Source organism: Salarias fasciatus, chromosome 13, assembly GCF_902148845.1.
Source record: "Salarias fasciatus chromosome 13, fSalaFa1.1, whole genome shotgun sequence".
In the NCBI taxonomy this organism is placed as follows: Eukaryota; Metazoa; Chordata; class Actinopteri; order Blenniiformes; family Blenniidae; genus Salarias; species Salarias fasciatus.
In genome coordinates this window covers 6,623,307-6,646,793 of record NC_043757.1, presented here as the reverse complement: position 1 = coordinate 6,646,793, position 23,487 = coordinate 6,623,307, and the positions used below count along the sequence as shown (strand labels likewise).

The 23,487-nt window shown below is 43.7% G+C and overlaps 1 protein-coding gene and 1 pseudogene across 1 annotated transcript in view; both read left to right on the top strand.

Moving 5' to 3' along the window:
- The window catches only part of anapc1 (anaphase promoting complex subunit 1), a 53,582-nt gene that overhangs the window by 21,952 nt on the left and 8,143 nt on the right, over positions 1 to 23,487 (top strand). Inside the window, exons 31-48 of the mRNA XM_030106410.1 lie at positions 47 to 165; positions 402 to 532; positions 1,361 to 1,501; positions 4,324 to 4,476; positions 4,556 to 4,637; positions 4,760 to 4,851; positions 5,584 to 5,718; positions 6,249 to 6,331; positions 6,671 to 6,749; positions 6,863 to 6,937; positions 9,602 to 9,654; positions 9,820 to 9,967; positions 10,321 to 10,517; positions 19,428 to 19,514; positions 19,734 to 19,851; positions 22,054 to 22,131; positions 22,216 to 22,283; positions 22,362 to 22,500. Coding sequence (XP_029962270.1) covers positions 47 to 165; positions 402 to 532; positions 1,361 to 1,501; positions 4,324 to 4,476; positions 4,556 to 4,637; positions 4,760 to 4,851; positions 5,584 to 5,718; positions 6,249 to 6,331; positions 6,671 to 6,749; positions 6,863 to 6,937; positions 9,602 to 9,654; positions 9,820 to 9,967; positions 10,321 to 10,517; positions 19,428 to 19,514; positions 19,734 to 19,851; positions 22,054 to 22,131; positions 22,216 to 22,283; positions 22,362 to 22,500 — 1,978 coding nt within the window. The remainder of the gene's footprint in view (positions 1 to 46; positions 166 to 401; positions 533 to 1,360; positions 1,502 to 4,323; positions 4,477 to 4,555; positions 4,638 to 4,759; positions 4,852 to 5,583; positions 5,719 to 6,248; positions 6,332 to 6,670; positions 6,750 to 6,862; positions 6,938 to 9,601; positions 9,655 to 9,819; positions 9,968 to 10,320; positions 10,518 to 19,427; positions 19,515 to 19,733; positions 19,852 to 22,053; positions 22,132 to 22,215; positions 22,284 to 22,361; positions 22,501 to 23,487) is intronic.
- Positions 16,704 to 17,275, top strand: LOC115398906 (creatine kinase, testis isozyme-like; annotated as a pseudogene).

Sequence of the window (23,487 nt, the reverse complement as noted above, 5' to 3'; positions counted from 1 at the left end):
GTTCCTATCGGCTATGTTTTTGTTGATGCCTCTGTGTCTCGCTCAGACTCCTGCAGTTGTGTCAGAGGACCATGGCTCTTCCTGTGGGCAGAGGCCTCTTCACTCTCTTCTCCTATCAGCCTGTACTGACGGAGCCATTACCCGTCCCCAAGCTCAACCTCACAGGTCGGATATCGGCATGTTGTTACACCATTTGTCCTCCTACCCTGATAATATCTGGCACACAATCATATAAAATCTATTGTGCTCTGTTTTTCTAAATTCTTATTGAGGATTTAGGAGAATCATCACCCAACTAGAAGCAAATAACTTTAAGATTTGTGTATTTTTTGTTGTTGTTGTTGTTGTTGTTGTAGTACTCTGGCTGATTTCACACGTTTTTTTTTTTTTCTTTTGTGTAGGTCGAGCCCCTCCGAGGAATACAATGGTGGATCTGAACAGCGGAAACATCGACGTTCCTCCCAACATGACCAGCTGGCCCAGTTTCCATAACGGTGTAGCTGCTGGACTCAAAATCGCCCCTGCTTCACAGGTCAGGATAAAACGGAAGCTTTGCTGCCTTCTTCTTAACTTCTCTGCTACTTTATAGAACAAATTCATTTTTAAGAACCTTTAAATGGTAAATGGACTACACTTATATAGCGCTTTTACACTGCATTGACAGAGCCCAAAGTGCTTTACACTGCATTATCACATTCACCCATTCACACACACATTGACAGACCAGTGGAAGCGGCTGCCATGCAAGGCGCTCAGTCCATCCACTCGGGGCAATTTGGGGTTCAGTGTCTTGCCCAAGGACACTTTGACATGCAGACAGGGGTAGACAGGAATCGAACTAACAACCTCCCGATTGCAAGATGATTGCTCTCCCCACTGAACCACAGCCGCCCCCTTTATGTAAAAATGTCTTAATTTCTTTAAAGAACCTGATAATTATTGTTCTTTCATGATTTTTATTCATAAAAATATTATTGGATAAGAGCCATATAGCACTTTAACATCATTAAAAGGTATCTAATGAAAAATGTTGATTTCAAGCAAGAAAATGAGACATTTTAAGAACAGAAATGCATAAAAAAGCCCCAAAATGTTTTGATGTTATGTTTTTCATTGTTAACAACTATAGAACGGGTTGTTATGTACCTCTATTTTTTTTATGTGTGGACATTAAATCCACTCAGTTCCCCCTTAATTGGTCTATCCTCTCATTTAATGCTGCTGGCTCCTTAATTTACTGCTACCTCAACAAAACCCTGTTATCCCAGTTTGTTAAGCTCACCTTGCAAACCTTCTGCTGTCAACAAACCGTCCCCTTTGTCTTGCGTAAATAAACATAATGTTCCACTTTACTTTTCAGGTGGATTCAGCTTGGATTGCCTACAACAAGCCAAAGAGCCCTGAGCTGGCCAATGAATATGCAGGCTTCCTCATGGCTCTGGGACTCAATGGACACCTCACCAAACTGGCCACGCTGAACATACACGACTACCTCACCAAGGTATACAAACACCCCCCCCACGAAGGCAGACGGCGGAGGAGAGTAGAAATGTAGTTCATTCTCAACTGTTCACGGCCGCAGATCGGTGAACCCGCAGAGACGGCGCGACCGTTTCAGTCACCGTCTCACAAACTATGGCGAGAAAGAAAAACAATGAACTCACCACAGCTCATACTGAGATGCAAACATTTACTCTAATTAAGTTGCACACAAACCACACGTGCACACTTTTCTGTGGATGAGTGTGAGTAGGAGATGTACACTAGCCTCAGAGCCTCAGGCCAAGTCAAACTGAAACTCTGCTCTCTGAGAACTTTGAAAAAAAAAAGTCCTTCCCGCTTTCTGGTGAGAAAAACAGGATGCTGCCGCCCCAATCTTTTTCCTCTCTCTCTCTTTCTCTGAAGCAGAAAAGTCAGCCTAAAGATTTGGTTGAAAAACAAATAGGAGCCACTCGAGCAAACCTGCTCCAAGTTTAGACATTCTGCATTCAAGAATTTAAAAAAAAAATGAAGAAAAATCTGTCACTTTGGTTTAGAAGTTGATTTCAAGGTGCAGCTTGCAATAATTGAATTGCATTCTCTACTCTATATGCCTGGAGATAATAGTGATGTTAAAGTTGACAAAACCAGTCTTACAGAGTGCGCTACAAGAAACATAAGCAGCGAAAACTACAGAGGAAAGTTAAAAACCTTAAAGGGGCTGTATCATGCTTTTTTAGCTAGTCCAAACCCTAGAAATGGCATTAACATGGTAATAGTTTATTTTTGGCGCAAAGGAAAAGTCATTTTGTGTGAAATAAATGATTCTCTGGGGCTAATGCTGAAACCCGGAAGAGAAAACGCTCCGTTTCACTGAAAATCCCGCCTCTCCCCCTGTGGACTTTGACTGACAACGTACTTCAACCAATCAGTGCTTCAAAACAAATACGCTGGCTAGTTTTAGCTCTTTAGCTCTAGCTTCTCGACACACAAAGACACGCGAAAACGTCTTTTCCTGTTAGAAACTCTCCAAGCGCAGACCCTTCAGACTCTTGCTCTTGCTTGATTGTTGCTTTCAGATGATGGTCAAAGTTTATCTTCGTAATCGGAGTTACAAAAAGCAGCAACGCTGATTGCCGAGGGCCTGCGGGAGGGGGGCTCAGGGGAGCCATCTTCTCCGTGTGACGTGAACGTGGGAAACAGAGAGTTTTCACGGGTGCGGGAGGGGCTGCCTCTCTGAGCAGCAGAAACACGAGGAAAGCTCAAACACACAGGCACGAAGGAAAAAAATCGCTGTGGGGGTGTTTTTAGTGAGTACATAACTATATAACAAGGTTAAAACATACAAAAAGTGAATTTTGCATGATACAGCCCCTTTAATAAGGAATCACTGAAAACCACAACACTGCAGAGAAAGATCAAAGTTTTGCATCGTGTAGACTTGAAACAGTTTCTATTGTCTTATCTTGATATAGTGAAAATGAGAGCATTGCCAGCACATGAAGAAGCACAGACGATAGCGAAGAAGAAACATTCCTAAGGAGGTGAAAAGACAGCGAGAGAGAGAGAGAAAAACGCAGGAAAACAGGAACTAATTGGTTAACGAAGACTAAATGAGTTGGAAAGTTAAACCCTCCAGTGGCAGCTGTTTACTTAATGTGGAATCTGGAATTGCAGTGTCAGTGGAGCTTCACAGGATTTATAATCTAAATAATTTGTGATGTTTATAAGATTCAAATATGATTCTATCAACCACCTGTCTGAAAGCCTTTTGAGTAACAAATTAAAGCTCAAAATTATTTGCCCTCATATCTTTGTCTCACTTTTAATTCAACCAACATATTAACGTCTGCTTTTTTCTTTTCTTCACCTCTGTTATGTGTTGTTGATCGTCAGAGCTGTCCACATTGATGCCTTTTTCGAGATGGCGTTTAAAAAAAAAAATATAAAAAAAATAGATTCATTGTAAAAGAAATTAAAGATATTCTTAGCATATTTTCAATCAGATTGTGTTCAGCTGCGTTTTGTTGTGAATGGTGAGGTGTGTTTTTATAAGCATCCCTTTGTGTGTTCACCTCAGTACTTATACTAACACTGAAGTGTGACGAGACATGACTTCACTTAACAGATTAGTAATTATATTTCTGTTTAATGTTTCTAATAAACAGAAAAGCGAGATCAAAACATATTTCACTTACTAAACATCAATTCAATTTAACAGTTATTGAATTTCTGTCTTTAACGAAGAGCTAAATGCTTTCATTTATAGACACATGTGTTGCTGTGTGCTGTTCAGACATGGATGTGACCTGCGTTTAAGACGCTTACACCAACGTGCACGCAGGGGTCTAATGAAACATGTCAGTCATGGAGAGCCGAGCTGGAAGCTTATTGAACTCCTCAGATTCTCAAGTCACAGTTGCAGCCAATTATTACCCTGGAAGTCATTTGTTTTGCTGCAGCAGGAGTACGCAGGGACCCACGTCACACTGCATTCTCTCTGGATGTTCGGTCACGCCTAGTTTTAATGAGAAATCACAGTTATTTTAGAAACCAAAAAAATGCTTACAAGACTTTCATTTTACCAGTAAATCCCCTTCAGATCAGCTCTTTCCAAAACATGCATTAAAGTAAAACCACACCAACTGAAAATTATACAAATGAAGCTCTTCAGAAAATCAGCATCATTTCTCATTCAGGATGCTCTTAATATAACATTTAAGCCATCATTGTCTTTAGCAGTGTTTCCAGCATGAGATCTCTGCACACTGAAACTCTGAAGCATGTCTTTTCAATAATAACGCAGTTGCCCTTGCCCCCCTCTGGCCCTCCTTGTGTCTCCAGGGCCATGAGATGACCAGCATCGGGCTCCTCTTGGGCGTCTCCTCCGCCAAACTGGGCTCCATGAACATGTCCGTCACCCGCCTGCTTGGTATTCACATTCCTGCCCTCCTGCCGCCCACCTCCACTGAGCTGGATGTGCCGCACAATGTCGAGGTAAGCCTGAGAGTGTGTGTTCAAATGTTTTGTATTAATGTCTGTGTGTCGCTTTGATTCCCTGTGTGTGTTGTTGCAGGTCGCTGCTGTGATCGGGATCGGGCTGGTCTACCAAGGAACAGGCCACAGGCACAATGCTGAAGTCCTGCTCTCTGAAATAGGTATGTTAAAGGCCGACAGCATAATGAGCAAAACCGAAATTCACCTAAGGTGTAAGTCAGTGAAGCTCAGACTTCCTGGACATGCGTTGGTGCTAAAAGCAAAATGTCTGTGCATCCCACAGGGCGGCCACCTGGTCCAGAGATGGAGTATTGTACAGACAGAGAGTCCTACTCACTTGCTGCTGGACTTGCCCTGGGAATGGTCTGCCTCGGGGTGAGTGGCACACTGCAGAAACGCTCCTCTGCTCATGTCAAACAGCTGTAGAAGAATCTTTGTAAAATGCAGTGAGTTGCAAGTGGGTGGACTTTCTCACTGAACTTCTGGAGTTAACTTTATATAGTGGAATTCACTTGAGCTTAGTCTTTATTTTTCCCTCATTTTTCCCTAAAATGCAGTGTGTGGGTCTCCCACTTCGAATTGTCAGAACTGCTGCACATTACGGTTTTGCACTAAATAATATTTTATGGCTTTAATTTGCCCTCTGTCACACTTACAGTGAATTCAGTTCTGAACCTAAAGTTTTTGTAAGATATTTGACAGTCGTTTCATTTTCCTCCTGATTTCACCTCAAAAATTACATAAAACGATGATAAAGAAAGATGACGCCACTTCCATGTTCTGCTGTGTGTTACTGGCAGTTTTGACAGTTGTTGGGAAAGAAGAGAAACAAAAGTTGTCCCTGCGGTTCACAGCAATTTCTTTCTCGTGTTTCCTCATATTTATGCAATGTTTGTATTGCTTTTTACTGTCCACATACTCTCTTTCTGCATCTGTACTGACTCTGTTAATCCTCATCTTTAACCACTTTAGCCCTCTTCTTGTGTAAACCTCTCCTGTGCTCACATTTTTCTTCCTCCTTTTTTTTTATTTCTTCTCTCTTCAACCCTGCTTCGAACTTTCACATCACCCCTCTGTATGTCTCATCCTTGTTTTCTCTCTCTAAAGCACGGCAGTAACTTGATTGGGATGACCGACCTGAACGTGCCGGAGCAGCTGTATCAGTACATGGTTGGAGGCCACCGCAGAGCTCAGGCTGGGGCCAACAGGGAGCGACACAAGTCCCCCAGCTACCAAATCAAGGTGCACAAACAAATCCCTCTTTTTCAGTTTTAGGGACATTTTCTCATCAATAACATCAAACCTGTATCAACTGCTTCATAATAATTTTTATATTTTTTCCTAAAATATTTTTTTGAACACAAGATAATGTGTATGACCGATGCCAACAAAAGAAACGGACAACAGAAAACCACTTAATCAGTTGTAATAATGCCCAAATGTCAGTATTTTAGTGGACATAAAGCCTGCATGTTAACTAGAAAAGACATGGGAAGATTTTCAAGGAAGTGAAAACTGCAAATGAACAATGAGGACATTCATTCAGTTTTCCTTCTGTCTGGTTTTCCTGATATATTTCATCAGGGTCTTTCATTGTGTTCAAGGTTTCTGTCTGAATTATGTAGCGTTACAGATCTTTACATCTTTCTTTGGCAGGACAAACTGTTCATTAGCGATTGAGTGGGACGGCTTATACCTGATCTGGATCGAGGCAAAGGGCAGTGTGACGTCCATGCTTTAAAAACAAGCCTCAACTCTTGTTTTCATTTCAGGAAGGTGACACTATAAATGTCGACGTGACGTGTCCGGGCGCTACGCTGGCCCTCGCCATGATCTACCTCAAGACCAACAACAGGTACAGTGCTGTATGTTGGCTTTCTGTACGTGTACTCCACAAGTCCGAGACTCTGTGGTAAAAAATAAGTCATTTTGGCACCATGTATCTAATCACTCATATGTTTAAAGTGACTTGTTATATTTAATATTTCACGATCACTCCATGCAAATATCGGATCACCTTAACCAACACTTTCCCCAAAACAAAGTGTCATCGTGAACGAGGAGAGACTCCTGCAGCGCTGTCTGCGAAGAGGTCTCTGTCCTTTTCGAGGCTCATGTGATGCTGTGTGTGTGTTGAGAGGGTGTCGAAGAACCGTATTAACACCCGTCTTCTCACTCCGGTCTGGTCCACCAGGTCTATCGCTGATTGGCTGAAACCTCCAGATACTTGGTTCCTCCTGGACTTCATCAAGCCAGAGTTTCTGCTTCTGAGGGTCAGTGTGGCATGGTTTGAGACAGTGTGCATGCGTGTGTTTGCGTATGAGTGTGTGTGTGAAATCAATTTTTAACACCTCACCTTGCCTCGTTTTCTTTCCTTTCCCTTCAGACTCTCGCTCGGTGTATTATCATGTGGGATGAAATCCTCCCAAACACCGAGTGGGTCAAGAGTAACATACCCCAGGTGAGAAAATACACAAGTATACACACTCTCGCACCGTTGTAAGTCATCACATTTGGAGTTTGTCCTGCAAATATACCATTTGAAAAAACAAAACAACAATTCTGCATTGTAGAGAAGTCCCAGAAATGAGGTTTATTTTTTTGTTTTTGCTAGGATGTAAGATTTAATTTGGCGAAATCTGTTGCTTGAGTGTATAAACGCAGTAATTTAGTCTCTTTGTTGCTGTGGCAGTGTAACTGTAAAACGTGTGTGTGTGTGTGTGTGTGTGTGTGTTCTTGTACATACCCAAAAGTAAGGAACAAAATTTGTTTTTCACCAGCAGTATGAGGACATTTTTGCCGGTCCTCACTTTTCGACAGGCCCTTTTTGACCTTTTTGAGGGTTAAGACTTGTTTCTTGATTTAGGGTTACAATTGGGTTTAGGTTAGGTTTAAGGCATAGGTTAGGGTTAGGGTAAGGGGCTAGGAAATGCATTATGTCAACGAGTGTCCTCACAACGATACAAGTACAAACATGATTGTGTGTGTGTGTGTGTGCGTGTGCGTGTGCGTGCATGTGTGTGTGTGCGCGTGTGTGACACCAGCTCCATACATTCAGTATATTCAAGCCCATTCTTCTGTCGCTCGTACGTGACGTAACCAAAGATCAAGTGGATCATTTTCACGAGCAGGAATAGAATCTCTTCGTCAACAAGAAAACCAAACAACGCGTAGTAGGGAAGACAGGTTTGTGTGCACGGAGGGGTGACAGAGTGAAACTCACACTGCTCCTGTTGTCTGACGTCAGACAAAGGTGACACATAAATATAGACACAGGCAATAACTGAAGTTAGATTGTTTCATTACAAAATGATAAGAGAAAAAAGAATTGTCCAGTTGATACATTCAGAACACTTTGTTCTTATTATCAAGTTTAAAAAAAAAATGCATTTAGTTGCATGAATAAATATTTCCTGTATTTGAGCCTATAATTATACATACTTAAAAGAGGTCAAAATGAAATGAGCAGCTCCCTCTGTTTTTATGTTTAATATATTTCCAGTGAATAACACAGTGTTGTTATTTAAGCCGCATAAATGTCTAAATCTCTCCCAGTTTTGTTGTATTAAAAAAGAGAAAGCTGAAGGCACATACCACAGAGCTCTGTGGACCTTTTTTGGACTTTTCATGACAAGAGTTGAACAATTCATTTTCCTGAAGGGTCTCATGAAAAACAGTTAGTTCTGTAAAGAGATGAGCCACAACAGACTCGACTCATTTCTGCTCATTGTGAAGATCCGATTGATTTTTCGTTCCTGTTATTAAAACTGTAATCTTCCTGCACAGTGACGATAGGGAACGGTACTCCCACAAGCATGAGCAGCCCTGGGAAAACGAAGCGGCCACCTTCAAGGAGCTTGACTAGAAGCCAGGGGTGTCCACCTCCGGTTCTCGAGGGCCGACTTTCTGCATGATTTAGCTCCCTCCCTGCTGCAGCACACCTCCATCTCCTGTCAAAGCTTGTAGAAAAACCCACTAACAAGTCCCTCCTTGAAATCAGGTGTGCTGCAGCTGGGGGAAAACTGAGACATAAAGGACTGGGTTTTTTGACACCCCTCCTTTAAGCCATTTAATTGGACTGTTGTGCTTGTAGTTGATTTGTTGAAATCATGTCCCCTTCAGAGCAACAGGTGGCAACATGCTTTCATTCATCCTATCAGTTTTGGTCCATTTGTGGTCAACATTTTAATTCCACAGACTACATAAGATGTCCAAATGTCAAAATATTAAGGCGCTTCACTGGTGAGCAAAAAGCCGCATACAGATTGTCATAAAAACCGATATAACTAAACCCATTCACTGCAGATGTGATGAAAGCTCGAGCCTCATACTACGAACTTCTAGTTTCAGTGTCAGAGATCCTGCAGAAAGATACAGAGAGTGAATGTTATGGATTTGTAATGGTGAAATATGACTGTACGAAGCGTGAGAAAGCAAAGAAGCTCAGTGTAAGTCTTCACCTGTAGCAGCTTAATTAGAAAATGGCCCGTTGTGGAATGAATCAGCCCTAACTGTAGGTTACAGCTTTAGGTTGGTTGAACTGTAGGATCAATAAGAAACTGTTTTTAAATACTACTGGTGAGCCTGCACAGTTAGTGCTGGGCGGTGTGACCCAGAATTCATATGTAGATATTTTTTCTTGAAATACTATTCGATGATATTCGATATGAACTCGATATTTTTTTTTTTCTCTCAAAGTTTTACCACAAATACAATTCTAGGTCAACCACAATAACAGAAACGCTCCCTCCCATCAGAGGTGCACAGCGCCGGAGGAGGGCGTGGAACTTTTGGTCCAAACACGTTTCTTTGCACTCTCAGGGGCGTGCATCTTTCTGCACAATGTCGGATGTCAGTTCCTCTGTGAGGTGCTATTAGGTCATCTGCGTGATGGGCCAATATGTGCCCTAATTAAGAATCCATTATTTTCGATAGAGTATGCCCATCACCCGAAAGAGTTGAAGTGGTATAATGTATACAATATTGTATTATTCAGTATTGTATTTTAGGAAAAATGTTGATATATTGTGTGTCGATATGTCGCCCAGCCCTGTGCACAGTATTGGTTGGATAATACGAAATACTGCATTCGATCCAGACAGTTAATCTCCAATTTTCCCTTTAGATCATGAGGGGAACCTTTGACCCTTCAGAGGACATTAACATGGAGACAATGACGTACGTATTTGTCAGTTATTTTGGGAATGCAATAGAAGTTTGACTATTGATGGTAAAATTTAGGAATCCATGACCTGTTGTCACCACGTTCTGTAGCTAGTGCACGGATGGTCTCCATAGTGGTGCTGAAGTTTATTCAGTGACTTTCTGCTCTATTTCTCTCAGTCAAGCCCAGGACTACATCACAGCCGGCGCCTGCATGGCACTGGGATTGCGTTTTGCTGGTTCTGCCAATTCAGATGCCTTCGACTGCCTCTACGAGTTTGCCAGAAACTTCATGAAGATCATGTCGTTTGCCGGTACATCTGCAGTGGTAAGTTGTTTTTTTTTTTTTTAATATATATACATAATTTATCTTTCTCCCTGTTTGGTGTGAAGAGTACCAATGTGTCGCCTCACTAATACACAATTAACCTATTTGAATTTGAGTTAATTTCCATGCAATGTTTAATTTCCAAGTGGGCCTTAAGCACATCATGTCATCACATCCTAACACACACACAAATAATAAATAGCTACATTGTTACAAAGAGACAGACGCCTTGTTCCGCCACCATCAACCACAGCCGTTTTCTCGCTATCAGGAATAACATCGGAATGCATCAGTCACCAGAGAGGAACGTTTTCTTGCTAATAATCTGTGGCTGTGTGCACTCGCCCCTGCAGCAGACAGGTTTTTACAACCTGCAGACAGGCCTGTCAATGATTCTGCTGGCTATGTCCATGGTGATGGCCGGCACGGGTAACCTGAAGGTCCTGCAGCTCTGCCGCTTCTTCCACAAGCGAACAGGCGGCGAGATGAACTACGGCTTCCACATGGCTCATCACATGGCGCTGGGCATGCTCTTCCTGGGAGGGGGCAGGTGAGACACGCATGAACACTGTGCACAGGTAAAACAGAGCAAAACAATCTCTTAAAACAAGTTTGTTACTAAAGTGATGCTGAGAAGATGAATTACAATCATTAGGTAGTTTTCAATCCTCAGATTTGAGGTTTTGTCAGGCGGTCTGAAGACGCCTGCAAGTTTCACCAATGTAAAACAGCACAGCTCCCTTCTGTTATTCGTTTAAGCTGTTCTCACAGTTTTGAACTGCTTTTTTAGGTAAAAAAGCTTTTGATTGCGTCGTTCTGCCATTAACTCTGCTCCTATGTCATGTCCACGTTCACTCCTACAACTGCGATGAAAAGGCCTTTAATTCATGTCCATACATTCCCTTTTATGTACTTGCTGTTGCAGTTTTTTCTCAACTGTACCTTGAAGGGAAGGCTGGAGTTTTTCCATATTTCTCCTCTCGTCAGCACATCTCTGACAAATGATGTACTGTCAGTGTTCCTGAATGCACCACTTAAAGCGATACTTCAACATTTTGGCAAATTGGCCTATTTAGCGCAATTCCTTAGTCATTTCGAACAGCATACTTACTTTTTTTGTGAGGGCGAGCTGTTGTTTATTCAGAGGTGAGTCGGGGAAGGTTTTTCAGGATGGACACTATGGAAGTGGTGGATGGTATTTTTGTTCCCCTTCGTCAAACTCATCAAATACACAATCCAACAACCCCAAAACACTTTGGTGGACACGCTATAATCCGCACGTTCACTACGCTGCGGAACACCAACAAATAATATTGTAGCGTTACGACACTGAAGCAAATACAGGGAACTACTTTTTCTTTTGAAATCACTACGCCCAGACGCCATGTTTAGTAAGTAGTTCCGTCTTAGCAATCTTCGCATAAACAACTCAATCTGGTCATTTTGCATTAATATTTCACAGCGTAGTGAATGTGCGGATTATAACGTGTCCACCAAACTGTTTTGGGGTTGTTGGATTGTGTATTTGATGAGTTTGATGAAGGGGAACAAAAATACCATCCACTTCCATTGTGTCTGTCCCGAAAACCTTCCCCGACTCATCTCTGAATAAACAACAGCTCACCCTCACAAAAAAAGTAAATATGCTGTAGGGCTGCACGATATTGGAAAAAACTGACATTGCGATTTTTTTGGGGGCTTGCGATATATTGCGATATATATTGCGATATTAAAATAGAAGAATTTTCATCAGATGACCTGAATAGCTCTATTTGGGGAGATGGCCACTTGAGAGAAATACGTGGTGCTTCATACTGCTTGTCGAGCATGCGGATCATTTTTTAAAATCCCTCTTTAACGATCCACGGTGTTCAATGGCACCATGTCTTTCGCTAGGTAAAAAGTTATTGCATCCGTGATTTGTCGATGCTGTTTGGAGTTCCTATCATACGGTGTTATGCCGGCAAAGGCTTCTGTAATTGTTTTTTGAGAAGATGAAGTTTCACCTGGGGTCTTTGGTTTTGCACTGGAAGTACAGGAGCTTGTGATGGCGTTTCAAATAGTCCAACAGGTTTGACGTATTACCTCGTGTTGAGGCAACCACGACGAGGCACTGTCGGCAGAGGACGTTGTTTTGCTCCGTATCGTCTTTTTTTTATAGCCGAAATATATCCAAATTTCACATGTTGGCCTTCTCTTGGGGACTAAATCCTCTGTCGCTTCCTCCTGCATGTCGCCTGTGTTCAGAGTGTAGCCCGAACCCCCCCTCTCTCTCTGCTGTGGAGGAGGGAGGGAGGTGGTGAGTGCTGAGCAGGAGGGAGGGAGAGAGTGGCTGTGCGGAGCATGGAGCAGCTTGCTGCTTTTATGAAGCAAAACAAAAGTTAAAAATAATAATAATAATAATAAAAAAATATTGCACATCCTGCGATGTGACTATTGCACATGCGCACATTGCGATGGCAATGTTCAAACGATATATTGTGCAGGCCTATTATATACGTATGCATAAATCTAACTAAAAGCTGACCTGACAGTGTCCAGATTGATCTCAATGCGATGCAGTCAGCAAATGGCAAGCAACTTTGTATTTTTCACTGAGTTTTTTGCGAACAAGAAAAGATACTCGTGATTAACAATCTAAAAATGAGTGCTCATGTTTACAAGAGTCACCATGACAAGTCAGTGAAATATAAAATTCATCAAGACTTACCCTGATGTTTCTGACAGGACATTTCTTACTTACTGCACCTTTAGATAGATAGATAGATAGATAGACTTTATTGTCTGTCTCAAGTGGTGACAGAAATTCTTCTTAGACAGGCTCCAACAATAACACATATAAACATACTGAGATGGAAGCTTCGCAGGTGAAACATCTCAAGAGGTGTTAAAAGAAACAGCAGCTGATAAAAATAAATATGTAGTTCTCAGTGTCTTATTTTATTTTGATCAGGGTGGTCAATGCAAGATCTTTACAGCCAGTGTTGCACGTGCACAAGGATGACACCAGATGTCCACGTGCCAATGGAATTTATTTTTCATACAGGGGCTCTGCAAGTACAATACAAACAATAAATGTTTGGAGAAACATGCTACTCTCTGCCCCGAGTTCGCTCCTGTACTGGCTTCTTTGAGGGTTTGAGTTTTCTAACACAAATAATGCAAAACTAAACAATAATACTACAAAGCATAACATGTGCGGCCTCTACTATTAACTATTAACATATACTCAATGAACTCACAATACTGTCACATTTCCGTAGTGGCTCACATATACTTAAACATCTTTACAAACACAACACATGAAAATAACATGAAAACACATAACACACGGCCAGATCAGCACTTACGGCTAGTGATAGCCTCCCTCTACTGATCTCAAACACATTAAATACATGAAACACAACACCATGAAACAAAGGTAGACCGCATGAAAACACATCTGTGGCACTTGTGCACTTTACTCACCTGCAAGTACAATACAAACAATAAATGTTTGGAGAAACATGCTGCTCTCTGCCCCGAGTCCGCTCCTGTACTGGCTTCTTTGTGGGTTTGAGAAACAGCACCACTTTCCTCTAAGAATACTCATGCTGCCTCCTACTGGCAGATTTGAGTATTGCCCGAGATCCACAGCAAGCAGGTGAGCAGTGACACAAGGCTTACAATGACATCAATCGCAATAAAATAAAAGTGGGGGGGCAAGACAATCAACAAAACTACAAATCTGGACATCAAAATAACAAACTGAATGTCCAGGGTGCCACACCAGCATAGTTTAATTCAGCAGGAGGCACCGGTCTGCTGTTGCCATGGTAACCGAGCCATGGTAACCGAGCACCTCAGACAAGCCCTGGGTCTGATGACATCATCATACACCAAAGGCCAGCAGATCTCATCAGGAAAGAATTCCACACACTTTGAAAACGGAGAGAAGCGAGCTACACACCACAGTTAGCAGAAGAAAAACTTGATTACTAATGGAGTTAATCCTCGACTAAGACAAAAAAACCCCAAAAACATTTATATTTGCCCCCACCTCCAGCATTAACAGCCCTAAAATCCAACAACAGCAGCGAGCAGCCATACCTTTTGGGAACACGCACAACCAGCTGAAGCTGGAATTCACCGCGGAGCAGGAGTATCCGGACCTCAGCAAGCAAACAGTGCACCTCCACCTCATTCTGTCTCCTACACACCAGCTCCTAGTTATTAAGTTCAACATAATAATTCACATCAAAACACATAATAGGAGACAAAAACAAACATCTTCAAATCTTCAACGCTACATGTCTAATAAGTCTCTCAAGCCAATGAACAGATTTCCTTCTTCTGGTCAAGCATGACCGACTAGTCGATAGTCCAAACAGGAACAGATGTTTTCTCTGTCAAAGTCTGGAAAAACAGCCTTTCTAGAGGTCAGCAACGTCTTTATGCTGCCTCCTCTGCTTCCAGCAACAAACAGACCTCACACATGGGTCTGTCCAAGCAGGTAGTTCTCATCTTGAGCCAAGCAAAAAACCTCTTCGGTCTGGAAATGTCTGCACAACACGTCCAGGAATCATGAGGTGCTGTACTGTCCATAAAAAAAACCCACCAGATCTCCTGCGACAAGGTTTCTCTGCAATCCAGTCCAACTCTGCAGTTCAGATCTGCGGCTTGAAACTCTCCAGGTCCCGGGACAAATCCTTCATGTGGGTCTGGAGCTCCTTTAGCTGCTTCTTCATCTCCTCCGGCTGCTGCTCCATGGCATGTCTGGACTTCTCCAGCTCGTGGACGTTCTTGCCCATGTTGTCCTTGGGAGACAGCAGGTCCTTCTCCTTTTCGGCACGCACGTTGTTGTTGCGAACCAGTTTGTCCTTCATGTGGGCCTCGGCCTCCGCCCAGTCGGGCTCCGCTGCTTAGCAGGCTGAGATGTTCTTCTGATCCATCAGCATCTGGTTTAACTTCTTCTGCTTCTTCTCCAGGTTGGAGACGATCTGCAGCAGGTGGTCCTGGTTCACCAGGATGTTGTTCAGCTCCTGCTGCTGCTCGTTGTTCTGGCGCTCCATCTGGACCTGGGAACCCTTCACTCGCTGGGAGCTGCTGCACTTGGCCGCCAGCTCCACGTCCATCCAGCAGGCCCGCAGCATGGACTTCTTGATCCGGTTGCTGGTCAGCTCCACGCTGCACTGCTCCTCCTCCAGCAGGGCGACGCGAGCCTCCAGCCGCCGCCTCTCCTCCACGGCCTGAGCGTTCTTGGCTCCCTGGTCATTGATCTTGTCCTGCAGCCCATCCTGTTCCTGCTGGGCCTGCCTCCCTCTGCCGCAACTGAGTGCTCTGAGACCGCTCCTGACGCATCTCCTCCTGGAGCAGCTCCTGAGCGTCCTGATAGCGACCCTCAGTGTGCTTGGCTGACTTTGTGACCATGTCCATAAACTTCAGGTCTTCTCTGGACAGAATGACTTGTTTCTCCACAGCAGATTCTGGAAAGTCCATCTCTGATCGATGTTGCCACAGCTCGTCCAGGCTCCAACTTCAAGGGAGCCAGCTTCGCTACAGCTGTGAAGGAAGTGGAGAGGCCAGCCCTGTCTGTGGACAAGGACACAAGTCCTGCCACCTCCAGTTCCGGCACGATGAAAGTGTTCACCACCCTCTCTTGCCCCATGGTCCTGAGCCTGGCGGTTTTGTGTCCTTGTCCACAGACAGGGCTGGCCTCTCCACTTCCTTCACAGCTGTAGCGAAGCTGGCTCCCTTGAAGTTGGAGCCTGGACGAGCTGTGGCAACATCGATCAGAGATGGACTTTCCAGAATCTGCTGTGGAGAAACAAGTCATTCTGTCCAGAGAAGACCTGAAGTTTATGGACATGGTCACAAAGTCAGCCAAGCACACTGAGGATCGCTATCAGGACGTTCAGGAGCTGCTCCAGGAGGAGATGCGTCAGGAGCAGTCTCAGAGCACTCGGTTGCGGCAGAGGGAGGCAGGCCCAGCAGGAACAGGATGGGCTGCAGGACAAGATCAATGACCAGGGAGCCAAGAACGCTCAGGCCGTGGAGGAGAGGCGGCGGCTGGAGGCTCGCGTCGCCCTGCTGGAGGAGGAGCAGTGCAGCGTGGAGCTGACCAGCAACCGGATCAAGAAGTCCATGCTGCGGGCCTGCTGGATGGACGTGGAGCTGGCGGCCAAGTGCAGCAGCTCCCAGCGAGTGAAGGGTTCCCAGGTCCAGATGGAGCGCCAGAACAACGAGCAGCAGCAGGAGCTGAACAACATCCTGGTGAACCAGGACCACCTGCTGCAGATCGTCTCCAACCTGGAGAAGAAGCAGAAGAAGTTAAACCAGATGCTGATGGATCAGAAGAACATCTCAGCCTGCTAAGCAGCGGAGCGCGACTGGGCGGAGGCCGAGGCCCACATGAAGGACAAACTGGTTCGCAACAACAACGTGCGTGCCGAAAAGGAGAAGGACCTGCTGTCTCCCAAGGACAACATGGGCAAGAACGTCCACGAGCTGGAGAAGTCCAGACATGCCATGGAGCAGCAGCCGGAGGAGATGAAGAAGCAGCTGAAGGAACTCCAGACCCACATGAAGGATTTGTCCTGGGACCTGGAGAGTTTCAAGCCGCAGATCTGAACTGCAGAGTTGGACTGGATTGCAGAGAAACCTTGTCGCAGGAGATCTGGTGGGGTTTTTTTATGGACAGTACAGCACCTCATGATTCCTGGACGTGTTGTAGCAGCTGAAGGAACCCCAGACCCACATGAAGGATCTGTACCGGGACCTGGAGAGCTGCTGCTGGCCTGACGCCCGCGGCATCTGGCACAACGACAACAAGACCTTCCTGGTGTGGGTGAACGAGGAGAACCACCTGCGAGTCATCTCCATGCAGGAAGGAGGCAACATGAGGGAAGTGTTCACCCGCTTCTGCACCGGGCTCACCAAGATCGAGAGCCTGTTCAAGGAGCGAGGCCACGCCTTCATGTGGAACGAGCACCTGGGATTCGTCCTCACCTGCCCGTCCAACCTGGGCACCGGGCTGCGTGCCGGCGTCCACGTCAAGCTGCCCAACATGAGCAAACACGCAGACTTCGAGGACGTGCTGAAGAAGCTGCGCCTGCAGAAGTGAGGAACTGGGGGCGTGGACACGGCCGCCGTGGGCGGAGTCTTCGACATCTCCAACGCTGACCGTCTGGGCTTCTCCGAGGTGGAGCTGGTGCAGATGGTGGTGGACGGCGTCAAGCTGCTGGTGGAGATGGAGAAGAGGCTGGAGAAGGGCCAGTCCATCGACGACCTGATGCCCGCCCCAAAGTAAATCCTCCAATTGGACGACCACGCCCCCTCCTCCCTCAAAACAATGTTTTTAAATAAGTAGTAGTAAGAAGGAAGGAAGAAGCAGGAAGAAGGTAAACCCCCAAAAATATATAGGGCGATTTTTGCTGCTGATAAATTGAAATTTCATATGCGGCTGTGGAAACTAATGCAAAATTAATGGAAGTTGACTCGAACAGTATTTATCTGATATCTAATGACTTCCAAATAAGCGGGCTAAAAGCAGTTTCTGACCTGTTGACCTCAGGTCACAGGAAGAGGAACTTAGTTTCAGCAGTTCAGAGATGTATTGGGGGGCGAGACCATGTAGAACCTTAAAAATTTAAATTTAAATAAAGATTGATAAGTTACTGGAAACCAACTTTTCCCCTCCTGATTTCTGATGACGTGAATCCTGTTTGATGTGTAACCAGCCTAATGACATCGAAATCGGTGAACTCAAGCGCACAGAAGAACACACCCATGACACTATTTCTGGGAAACACCAGGTGCAACGCAACACACACACAAACACTCGGTGAGGCTCAGCCACACATATATACACACAAGTCTACTTTTGAGCGTTGCGCTGGAGCATAATGAATGGCATTCAGAAACACACACCCAAACCAGGTTCCTGCAACCGCTGACCTCAGCCGGGTATTTTCAAGTGAAACAACAACTCCCACTCTCTCATTACACGCTGCAAATGTCTCTCCACCTCCAGCCGTAATCAGATGGACCTTTTGAATTTATTTGGGTCACGCTTTATTTCAGACCTGCCGGCTGAAAGGCCCGTGCAGCTGCAGGGACCGCCGGTTTGAATGTCAGGCTCCAGAGTGTGTATTGTCACGGGCACTTCGCCGCGGGTCTGCTGAGGTTTGTAGGTCACGCCGGAGAGCAGAGCGCCGCCGCCGTCCCCTTCTGGCGTCCATCATTTTGCCCGCACTCCGATTTTCTATTCACAAGCGCTTTCAGCACATTTCGTTATCTTCATCACAGTCATTCATTCTCTCACCTCTATTTCCCTCTTTGCTTTTTTTTCTCTCTTCTCCCTTCCCTCGCTCATTTTGCTCAGTCAGTTTCTCTTCTCATTTTTTAAAGTGTTTAAGCTGAACGCTGAAGTGAAAGTGTGAATATCTCCCAGTTTAAGTATCAGGATGAATATTATTCCCGTCGCTGCCCTTGACCAAAATATCGCCCTCACAGCTGGAGTTCAGTTTCTCACTGTTGTTTTTTTTTTCTAGTATTCATCATGGGTCGCATGTCGAGGACAAATTCCCTACAGAGACTAATAAAGTGTGATAAAGCACATTTTTCTAGCTGATAGAAAAACAGAAGTTTCAAGTTTTGCTGTTTTTGGCACGTACTGAAAGTTTTTCTGACAAAACAATCCAGAGAAAGTGATTGTTTGCAGTCAGCAGTACTCGTTTTTTCCATCTTCATCATCTTCTTATGTAACCAAAAGGCTCCGTATCTAATGTTTAGTGGCCATGAAATGATGTTTGTGAGGGTTTTTTTTTTTTTTTTGCGGGAATTTTGTAACTGTAAAAGCTGTGCCAGGGTTTTTCTCATTGAGATTTATGTTGCCGAATATCGCATGTGGAATTTCCACAAACTGGAAGAATCGCCAAATTAAATCTCCCTGAAAATTCCACTTTGAAGGTGATAATCAAGCAGATCTTTAGTGTCAATTTGTCTCAAATTCATATGCTTATTTTTTTTATTACCTTTGCATCAAGTATCTGCCTGAAACCCTTCACTTGTGAATTAATAGGAAAAGATTATAATGTTCCATCATTTTTCATGTTATTATCAGCCATCAGAGAAAGAACAGCATCCTTAAGCTCAGTGGACTCTTAATAAGTCCTCTCATAAGATCCCTCCTGAGCACAAGTAGCATTTATCATCTGACCTGACATTATTTTAATGACTCCATTATTCAGAGTACGTTCTTAACTTCCTGCTCCCTATGTCGAACAGGCTGTGTTGTGATGCTGTTAACGCCATTGCGATGCACACCTGGTTTGAGTCATGGGACAGAAAGGCTCGAGTGTCATTTAAAACCAGCCGGCGTTATATACGTCACTGCGTTATGCGTCAGTGTTGAACCAGTGAGGTGCTTCTGACCGAATATGTGATATATTTTTCTCTGTTTCATGATATTTTGTTGCAGGTACACCCTGAGCACGTCCAATTCAGCCATCGCCGCCCTGCTCTGCGCTCTGTACCCACACTTCCCCGCTCACAGCACCGACAACCGGTGAGAGCAACACACGGCAACAAACCTGATGAACGCTTGAAAACTGATGGACTCATATGTCAAAATGCGTGTCTGTCCTACGAGAGTTTTTAGGGTTTTAATATTCTCTGTGGATTAAAGTCTGGAGTTCAGGAGAATAGCAATGAAGTGGTTTGTCTGTTATTCTTTAAAAACTTGAATTTGGGGTGTTTATTAGATTGTTTGTTTGCACCGGTGCAGATATCACCTGCAGGCCCTGCGGCACCTGGTCGTGCTGGCCGCAGAGCCTCGGCTGCTGGTCCCCGTGGACGTGGACTCCCTGAAGCCTTGTTATGCCCTCTTAGAGGTCACCTACAAGGTCAGCACACACAAACAGAAACACACACACGCCTGAATGAAGTAGGAGCTTCCTCAACAAAACCCTGCTTTATTGTTTTATAGCTGACAAGTAAGAAAATAAGTAACTTTATGTTATCGATCCTCATTAATCTAAAACCGCTGTGAAATCAGCCTCATCGTTTGAGTCTCGTTCAGATTTGACACATTCTGTTACAGCTTTAACAGCAGCGTCCGCCTAGTTCCACTTTCAAAGAAATCACTTCTTAAAAACCCTTCCAGACATCGAGTTAAAACAGTAATGTATTCAGACTTCACACACTGGTCTCTTTGTTTCCTCTGTGGGTAAACACACCTTCAGCATCTCGGCCGACTGGAGCCGGTTATGCTTCACCTCCCCAAGACACACAAAGGAGAAACGGCTTCATCAAAACCGCGACACATTTAACCTGATCCTGTAACTTGTACACAGTATCTCATTTGAAATTAATTTCATACCTCCGGTTGATTTCTAACGCAGATTTATAGGGTTTTTTTTCACATTCACTGTAACAAAAGGGTCAATGTCTGAAAGCAGCTCCTGTCTGGGACTTTATTCATCCTTCAGACATGAGGTCGACTGCAGATACAACAGCTCCCATTGTTTAGACATTTCTTGCACGCTCATTTTATTTTTGAAACTGTTTTTTTACTGAATTGGTGACATTTTTGATTTTACCACATGTTTTAATAGTTCCATTGATGAGAGAATTTGCTCCAAACCCTAAAAACATCCTGACCAACACTGCTGAAATCTCCATTTTTAATGTTGGTATTCCTTTAACAATTTCACCAACTAAAAGGAACTTACTCCTATCACATAGTTATTCGAAGCTTTTTAATGTTTCAGCCTGATTACTTACCCACTTTTTCTATCTTTATAAAGCAAATTTCTCAATTTTAGCCTTTTGCCCCTTAATAAATTCATGAATGACTCCAGCTCATTTCACTGTTTTAGTCGTGTATCTATTGGCATGAGAGGAAAAATACAGTGCATGTTGGAGTTAAATGGAGCTGCTTTTGTTTCAGTGTTTCCACACTTGAAGGGTGGATGAAGGTTAAAGTCTCGGGGTTCCCCAGCTTCACTTCACGCCACAGAACAGGACGCCTCATTTCAATTTGAATCACAGCTGAATTCTCAGTTTGACCCCATGAACAGCCGCATTCACCACCTCCCTCCCTCCCTGTGTGAGATGAATAATTACCATCATATGAATTAATTGTAAACTCAAAAAAATAATAATTTGAAGAATGGCGTCAATGCCAGCAGGGCTCAGCCACTCACAGTGAGTCTTCAATTAAACCAAAAATAGTAAAAGTCCCAGTCTGAACAGCAACCCCCCACCGTTTGTAAGAGTCATGTCAACACGCAGGACTGCTGGAATTTGCTTGGATTCTGGAGAGTTATTCCACACGGTTGTGATCTAATTGCCTAGACCGTACGGTAGACTGCCTCCTTAAAACCCCTGATCTCAGCTGGCTCATTTACTGACTGACTGACACTTTGCCTCCCTCTTCGTGCTGAATTTTATTTTGATTGGGCGATTCTGCATCTTTTTCATGTGATTTCTTCAATATTACTGTTTTTAGCATGACTGAAAGCTCAAGCATTCCTGTAATTTATAAACGGTCTGAGATTAATGGTTTACGAGAGACAGATTGCCAAACCCTCTCAACAGGATAGAGGTATAAACATTACTCACTTCAGTCCCTCTAATCCTCAACAAGTATTTACAGAATTTAAAATCGTGTTTTGATATTCAATGTTGAAATATATGCAACTGAGGTCATTCTTTTTTTCTTTTATGGGCTCGCTCATGAATCACTTTGTTTCCATTTTTAAATTCCACCTGTATTTTATTTTTCTCACTACTGCTAAATAGGCTATTTTGTTGAATCGGTGAATGTAGGAACAGTAAGGGGTTTTTCCTCCTACTTAGATTAGAATTTTGTTGTTTTAACACCATATTTTCGATGCATATTTAGAATTATATCTATGTACTGATTTTTTTTGTGGAGGGAAGCTGTTAGAATATCCCAAAAAAGCCTAGAATTGACCAAAGAAACTCTAAAAAGCTCCAATACAAATTATTTCACTCCCTACATCACCGTGAACAATAAGCCGGCTTCCTGTTCGCTGTAGTGAAGAATTATACATGATGGACGCGTTTTGCTCGTCTTTTAGGAGACCAAGTGGTACGAGGAGACGACCGTGGAGCTGATGGCTCCCACCATGCTCCCCGAGCTGCATCTTCTCAAACGGGTAACATTTACCAGCCTCCATCCCGCAGCTCCAGCCACGAGCAGTTCTTTGAGCTTCTGAATGTTGACGTTGTGTTCGTGGCAGGTGAAGGTGAAAGGGCCCCGATACTGGGAACTGTCTGTAGACCTCAGCAAAGAAACGCAGAATCTGAAGTGAGCATGGAGAAAGAAACAAACGCTCGGCTTGGAACATGAATGTAGTTGGTTGATAAGCGCTGTGCTTGTCCTCAGGTCCATCCTGTGCAGAGACGGGGTGTTGTACGTGAAGCTCCGCGCCGGGCAGCTGCCCTACAAGGACGACCCGCAAGGCTGGAAGAGCCTGGTCGCCACCACCGTCAGCCATCGCAACTCTGGCTTCAGAGCCTTCAAGGTGAAACCACAAACATCACTCACATTGACTGTGTTTCCTTCAGTCTACGTGATGCAGGGAGAAAGTTAAACCACTGCTGTGGGATGAAAGAAAAAAAACTCGTTGACATGCTTTTCTTGACTTCTTCTGTACAGTATTGACAGAGCAATGAAGAAGTATATGTGAAAGTAATTGTTCCCACAGCTGAGTCAAAGTCCAGACTCATCGAGATGCTGTGAGATGACGCTAATCGGGCCGTTCATGCTTGAAAACCCGACAGTGTGGCTGAAGCAAAGCAAATCCAAAGAATCCCTCCGCAGCGATGTGAAAGATTCACTGCCAGTTATCACGATTACAGGAGATGTCATCGAGGGTAACACAAGCAGTTATTAGGCTTAGGGGGCAATTACCCTCTCACATGGGATCAGGGAGGTTTGGAGAGCTTCAGTTTTCCTCATTCAATAGAATCTTCATTTAAAAATTCAATTTTGTATTTACTCAAGTTATGCTTGTGTTGTTTTTTTTAATTAGTTTGATGTTTTGAAACAAAGGTGTCACAAATGTGCACAAAATAAGAGGGAGGAAGTTTTTCATAGCAGTGTTGGTGAACCTCATAGAATCAAAATGCAAATGTTACATAGTTTAAGTCATTTTAAAGACTTTTTGTTCATATTCTTTGTATTTTTAGATGTTATAACACGAAAAAAACCCTGTCTGTTAATTACAATATTAACTTAGTTCATAAGGTTCAAATTGTTTTGCTTATAAAAATTGAAATGAGCTTTGTGACAATTTATTGAAAGTTCAGTTTATTGACAACAAACATTTGTCTAACAATGATAGATTGTTCTCTCCTGTCTGACACAATGATTCTTAATATTAACTAATCTAAGTTTTATTTTTGTATCCAACATTTCCTTGCAAAGCGTTGCAGAATAATTCTCATCATCACAGAATTGCCATTAAGATTGATTTAATCTTTTCTTTTCCAGCCGTTTCCCGTCGTCG